Source organism: Lytechinus pictus, unplaced genomic scaffold, assembly GCF_037042905.1.
Source record: "Lytechinus pictus isolate F3 Inbred unplaced genomic scaffold, Lp3.0 scaffold_20, whole genome shotgun sequence".
NCBI lineage: Eukaryota > Metazoa > Echinodermata > Echinoidea > Temnopleuroida > Toxopneustidae > Lytechinus > Lytechinus pictus.
This window is the reverse complement of record NW_026974141.1, coordinates 13,587,029-13,594,199: the sequence shown is the minus strand read 5'-3', so window position 1 is coordinate 13,594,199 and position 7,171 is coordinate 13,587,029. Positions and strand designations below refer to the sequence as shown.

Here is a 7,171-nt window from a genome sequence, read left to right as displayed (position 1 = left end):
ATTCACGCATAAGTGAGCAAAAACAATTTGAAGAGGGGATGCCGAAAAGTCATTTGGCGGGCTGTATCTGGGTTTCAAAACGAAAACCACATTTTTAAAAAGTTCAATATATGCTCTTTAAGTTGATACCTCAATTACAGAAAATGGTCAAGAAATAACAAAGTTCTGGTTATTTGAAATAAGGCTTGAATTTCAATAATTTCATAAAATGAAGAGGTTTTACAGGCTAGCGTTCAAATTCACTCGACACTCCGTTTTGTTGACGATCAGCCATGCATTAAGTCTTTTGTTAACCGTGAGATTAGCTTCTGTGAGAAACCGGTGAAAACACGTTTATTTGATGAAATTATGGAAATACAAGCATTGTTTCGAGGGAGCATAACTTTTTTACTTCTGGACCATTTTTTGTGATAAAGGTATCAAATAAAAGAGCAGATATTGAACTTTTTAGGCATGTGATTTTCTTTTTGAAATTCAGATACCCCCCGCCAAATGAGTTTTTGGTATCCTTTCTTCAAATTATTTTTGCTCACTCATGCGTGAATGAGGAATAATCTAAGTAATATCAGATGAAAGAGGAGATTTTAAGCTTTACAATGGTAGGTCATTTGTCTATTGTATTTATGATTAAGTTATGATGAATCATCGCTAAATCTCGGTTTCGTTTTTTGTGGGACGCACTGTATATATACGGTGTATAATACAGGCGGGGTATTCTGCTCCCCATCAATTGCTGGATCTCCGAACTCAAGATTATGTTGTTTCATGTTCAATTTCAGAGAACGCAAAAGAGAGGCCGGTCCATAGCAATATTCAATAGAAAGCGAGCCTTATATGTCAATCAAACAGGATGATAATGTTGTTTTGTTGCTAATGGCACCGCTGCTACGCCTATATGTATGATGATGATGATTATGATTAAAAAAAATTGATATTGATGATCGATGGTGATATGATGGTTGTGGTGGTGGTGGGTGGTGGTGGTGACAGTGGCGGTGCTGGTGGTGGTGGTGATGATGGTGGTGGTGCTGTGGTGCAATGGTGGTGGTGATGATGATGGTGATGATGATGATGATGATGATGATTATGATAATGATAATGATAATGATGATCGATGGTGATGATGATGATGGTGGTGGTGATGATGATGATGATGATGATGATGATGATGATGATTATGATAATGATTATCGATGGTGATATGATGATGGTGGTGGTGGTGGTCAGAGGCGTCCATCCTGGGGGGGGACAGGGGGCGATCGCCCCACCATGGGGGGCAAACATATCGTTTTGCCCCCCCCCCCCAATAATTCCGCATGTGCAAAAAATAAAATAAGATTGTAATGTTACACAGAAATCACCAAGCGAGATTGAGATACAAAACTCGTTCTTCATTTAAAATCGTGCTCAAATTGTCCGCTTTTCAGATTGGAATATAAACATTTTCAGCTCGCGCTTCGCGCTCGCATCATTTTTGTAGCAAAAACCCATACTTTTCATAATTAAATAGGTGATTAGTATATCCCGTTTTCAGTTCTAAACCTCAAAAGAACTCCCGCTTCGATTTGCAATAATCTTTTGTTGGATATATATCTTGTTCTTTATTAAAAATGTCCATTAAACTCAATTGTTCAGATCGAAATATCAAAATTTTCAGCTCGCGTTTCGCGCTCGCGTCTATTGTTTTTTAGATACCCATCTTAATCATTGGTACCAAAAAATGCTTAGAATATCAAGCTTTCAGATCAGAATATAAAGAAATTTCAGCTCGCTCTCGGCACTCGCATTATCTGTGTAGTGAGATATGTATCCTCCTCATAAGAGTGACAACAAACAGTCCTAAATAGGCACCTTTTTTCCTGTTATCAGGTCAGAATACTAAAAAATTTCAGCTCGCGCTTCGCGCTCGCATTAATTTGTTGGTGAGATTTGTGTCTCTATCTCATGAGTTAAATATATATAAATATATATATATATATTAGGCCTACATATATGTTAATATATAGGCATATGTGTGTGTGTGTGTGTGTGTGTGTGTGTTTGTTTGTTTTTTATGTGATCGAGCGCCTTTGGAAAAATGATTCATGATTTTGCCCCCCCCCCCTCCCCAATCTGAAAAATGGATCGACGCCCCTGGCCCTGGTGGTAATGGTGGTGATATGATGATGGTGGTGGTGATGACGATGATGATGATGATCGATGACCTCACGGATGGCAGCTTGTGATGACGACGATCTCATTTAAGGCCAGGGGCGCAATTACGACGACCTATTTTTCTCATTTACAGGGGAAGTAAGAAACATGACATAACCGACTTTTATCGCTATATTTTGTTCTTCTCTCTCACTATAGTTTCTCCTTTTTTTTTTCTTTTTTTCTTCTTTTTTTTATAAAGATTTTATAACTCCCTGAAGAAATCGTGAGGGCAGTCGCCACCTACTTCTATTTAGTGTAGGCCCTATGTAAAAGGATGCACAATTATAATCTGTAAAAATAAATTGATGAATTATAACTTAGTTATGTAGGATCGTGATTGTATGTCATGTGTATTATAAGATTCAGACACATAATAACGAGATAAGTTTTAATCTAAATTTCAGTACCCAAACTTCCCCTAAATATTAATAGGCCTATACGTCTTAGTAATTCATAAGTCTGGCTTGCATGCTGATCCCATGACTTTTATCATAAAAAAATGATGAATATTCAGTTGACAATCAATTGTGAATTCTGTTGCGGTTTTTTTTTAATTGAATGGTTATAAGTGAACATTTGTCAAGCAAAATTATTGGATTTAGAAGTTTAACTCGTGATGGATTTTTGGACATTGATTGCAAAGACTTACAAGATCAAAAAGAAAAATCTCTACCAGGTGACATATGATTTAATTTTTTAACAAACTCTTCATGTTGCTCTTTTTTTTTTCTTTTTAATAATGATCTCGGAGCTATTCGGTAACTTTGTATTAAAAAAAAAGTACCGGTACCTTATTTCTTCAAATACACACGCCATCTATTGACAATAAATTTTTAGCGGCTGTTTTAAATTTTGAGGGAGAGATCGCGAAGAGAACTGTCAATTGTTTGTAACGTAAGGTGAGTACATGAAAGTCGATATCACATTCTTGACGCATTCTTGTAGTAGATTTAGTTGTTTTTATTAATTAAAATTGTCCTTTTCAACTTCTTCTCATTTGCTTTTTCGCAGAAGTCTTTATTACAACTGCGACAAAAAAAAAACACCCTGTCACTCGTGAGCTCGTTCAATTTACACCGTCTGCAGTGCAGTCCCATACGCGCTATTTTGTGTAACGTTAGATTGGGTCTAATTCTCAGACTACTGTAGCTGCTGCTAAGTAATTGCATTGTACTATTTGCAGCTGTGCCGGTGCATTGCGGGCCATGGTGGGTAGAGCAGCTCCATCCACTTGCAGTGCAAGTTTCATGCAACATGATGCAAGCCATTTTACACCTTATTAATGTACCTACCTGCATGAACTTCTGTGAGTGAATCATAATTAATGACTGTGAATGAACATGAATTTGAATGATGAAATCGTGCAGAATTAAATGAATCTTTTTTCTGCAATATTTTTAATTTTATAGAGTCTACACTTTCACAAAAATAATATTTTTTTAAGCTTAAACTTTTAAACTTAAAGCACTAGTACAAAATGATCATGTGGGTGACCAAGATAGCTTATTTTCATTTTGAAGGAGAAGAGGTGAACCAATTATGACAATAATTAATTTCTGCTCCAACAAAACCCTTATACTAGGGTGTATATATATAGTAACGGCGTCGGTGCGCAGCCGGGGGTTGGTGTGCGGCATGCTAAGCAGACTCGGCAATAATACCACTGAAATCACCAACACACGCTAGACATGTACACCACTTCACTAACTCCCACACCATAAAATCCAGTGAAATGGACAAAATTTCGAACAAAAAATGAAATTTTCTTAACTAAATCACCTTACCTTGCGTAAAAAATATCACACTCGATACATCTTAACATCCGATCGTACATGTATGTAGTTAACAAACAAGGGGTCCAAAAAAGTGGATTTTTTATGGTATTCCCGATGTTCGTGGATTTTTAAAACATCCTCACCAAAAAAATTGCACTTTTTGCAAGCCGATGTCCGGCATCATTTTTTCCGGAAGTCAATGCTACGATCGAAAAAAATAATAAAAACATGAAAAATACGACAACACCTCAAAGTGTAGCGCCCTAATTTAAGTGCGTGTTCGCGTGCCGTTGAGAGGCAAATTACAGCTGCCTTTTTAATATGGAGCTCGCGGGAGCGCCGCCATAGGAATTGTATCATAACGCGCACCAGAGACAGGGCGGCTGCCAACTCGGGAATGCTATCGCGTTCCGAAGTGGTGGTCAATCTTGACCACTGTGATTGCTATTGGCCAATTTTTGTGAGACAAATGTAAGTACCATCAGTTCTTTTTACATGATATGTATGGATTAAAATAGTTACAGGATGGGAAAAGCGGCCGCACACCGGCGCAGATACTTTCAATCTAATTTTCTTTAAAAATAACAACGTAGTTTGTGCAGAGATCACAAGATAAAAGATAACTAACGTCATGAATGTTTGATTTAAGCTTAGACATTTGTTGTGAGTAGTATGGTTGGAACTACCCCTTATCGACCACCTAATCTTCTAAGCATCATATCTGCGAAAATATTCATCAATTTTTCGTCTCATTTGTGCAGAAAATTGAGCAGATCAGATTCCCATGTTTCGCTCGGCGACTCCGATTCAATTTGCGTATATATCGACGATCAACGAATGCGACGATTTTCCATTTGCTCATTTGCACCCGTCTTTTGAAACCGACCACCCGCGGTACACTAAGTTTACGGCCGATTCTTGTCGCGGTGGCGAAATATTTTTACTCTTTCAAATCAGTTCTATGACGTCAACATGCTAAATGATCGCCTCACTACTTCCACTGCGAGCTCCGACGCATGATTCGACGATTGACGACGGATATTTGTTCTAAAGCCGTTTCCTATCGGATTTCTTGGTTTTTCAGCGGGTTTTGGGTTTGGTCAATACAATTTTGGTTAATTCTACTAAATTTTTACTTTTTGTTGCTTCTTTTTTTCTCGTAAAATCGATTCTTACCGTTTCTATGGACACTGCGCCTACTCTCCCGCGCGTATCGTTTGTAATACGCAATAATTTTAACGCGCGCAAGGTGGTCGGTTTCAAAAGAGGTGGTCGATATGTGGTGGTCTTACCATACTTGTACCAGTAGATCCTACAATGGTTCTTTGATTAAAGGTCAAGTCCACCCCAGAAAATTGTTGATTTGAATCGATAGAGAAAAATCAAACAAACATAACGCTGCAAATTTCATCGAAATCGGATGTAAAATAAGAAAGAACGACATTTTAAGTTTTGCTTATTTTTCACAAAACAGTTAAATGCACAACTCAGCGATATGCAAATGAGAGAGTCGATGATGTCCATCACTCACTATTTCTTTTGTTTTTTATTGTTTGAATAATACAATATTTCAATTTTTACAGATTTGACAATAAGGACCAGCTTAACTTAACAATATACTGTAAAAATAATGGTAATTCCACATGTTCATGTAAAACTTGTTTTCACTTGACTAGGAGGAGAAAATTAGAATATTTCTTATTTCACATAATGAAATACAAAAGAAATAGTGTGTGGGTGACGTCATCAGTCTGCCAATTTGCATACCGACCAGGATGTGCATAGAACTGTTTTGTGAAATTAAGCAAAACTTTAAAATGTCCTAACTTTCTTATTTTACATCCGATTTTGATGAAATTTTCAGTGTTTTGCTTGTTAGATTTTTCCCCTTTTTTTTCAAATCAACTTTTTGTTGGGGTGGACTTGTCCTTTAAATTATGAAATAAATAATATTTTTATGCCAGCTCGTTTTGTGGGAAGTTTTTTAATCTTGGGGTATTTTTTGATAGGCTAACATATCAAATCTTGGGCAGTCAATGTCACTGCTGGTCTTGAAGTCAGATTCTGGCTTTGTATTCTTGCAATTGTTATGTCCTTAGTATTTTCTTATGATGTCTTACTATCTCCGCAGATCCAAAGTGTTTTTCATAATGGAGGCGACCTCTGTCGTTCGGTCAGTGGTTTTAGCAGCCAATCAATACAGCAGGAATCAGAGTGATGCGAATCTAGCTCATCTCCAAAGCAGATTGGATGTAAGTAACCTTACTCATTACTGATGGCAGTGGGTTAGTTCCCCGGGGGGGGGGGGATACTTAGATTTGGTTTGGACCGGGGTGTGTGGCTGAAGGTTCAAAACCCATACCCATATTTACGGGTCATTTTGGCTAAAAAGGTACCCATTATTAGGGATTTATTACAGGGGTGGTCCAGGATTTTTCAAAAGCGGGGGGGGGACACATTTTCCCCTGGAAAATTTGAAGAAAAAAAAAAAGAATATCATGAAATGTAAGGTCTTTTCGTATTTGCACCTAAGACATTGGAGGAGAATATGGACCCATCTTTAAGGCCAGTATCTAAAAATTGGGGCCATGTTTAGGGATTTTCCAGCATAAAACCATACCCCATACTTTAGGGATTTCTTCCAAAAAAGCGAACCATTCCAGCGGCACATTCCTGTATGCCTTATTTAGTGAGTACCCCCCCTGGGGTTTAGTTAATTTGGGGCTAATTTGTGAGGCATTGCAAGAAATTTTTGGTCCCCTAATCAACAAGTATGCACTGCAGATGAGCACCCAAGTTTATTCCTTAGCACTACATTCTGAATTATGGATCCTGCTGAGTATTGCCGTAGAAGTATGTCTTGCAATTAATTGTAAATTTCAAATGATGTTTAAGCTACTTCTTGAAACAAGGAGTTTAATCTGATTTGGTACTGCTAAAATTGATCAATCAATTGTAAAATTGCAATTAGAATATTTCCAGTTGATTGCAAACATTTCTCTTGCAACATCCCCTTAGCCCACACTTTCAAAGGGTACCCTAATGCCATTTGCCATCTTGCTCATCAAGAACAGATAATTGTAATCATGCAGTGAGAGCTGTTCAAAATTTTATTTTATTATGAATTAAGAAGAATAGCAACTGCAAAAGGGATTGATTCTGTAACATAGTAAATCTATTGAAAAGGCCTGTTAAATTAC

At 37.4% G+C, this 7,171-nt stretch overlaps 1 protein-coding gene across 1 annotated transcript in view; it reads left to right on the top strand.

Annotated features, from left to right (window-relative positions):
* Nucleotides 1-3,023: 3,023 nt before the first annotated feature.
* Nucleotides 3,024-7,171, top strand: part of LOC129283230 (protein CIP2A homolog L-like) — a 36,737-nt gene continuing 32,589 nt past the window's right edge. Inside the window, exons 1-2 of the mRNA XM_064114951.1 lie at nucleotides 3,024-3,095; nucleotides 6,103-6,223. Coding sequence (XP_063971021.1) covers nucleotides 6,122-6,223 — 102 coding nt within the window. The 5' untranslated portion in view covers nucleotides 3,024-3,095; nucleotides 6,103-6,121. The remainder of the gene's footprint in view (nucleotides 3,096-6,102; nucleotides 6,224-7,171) is intronic.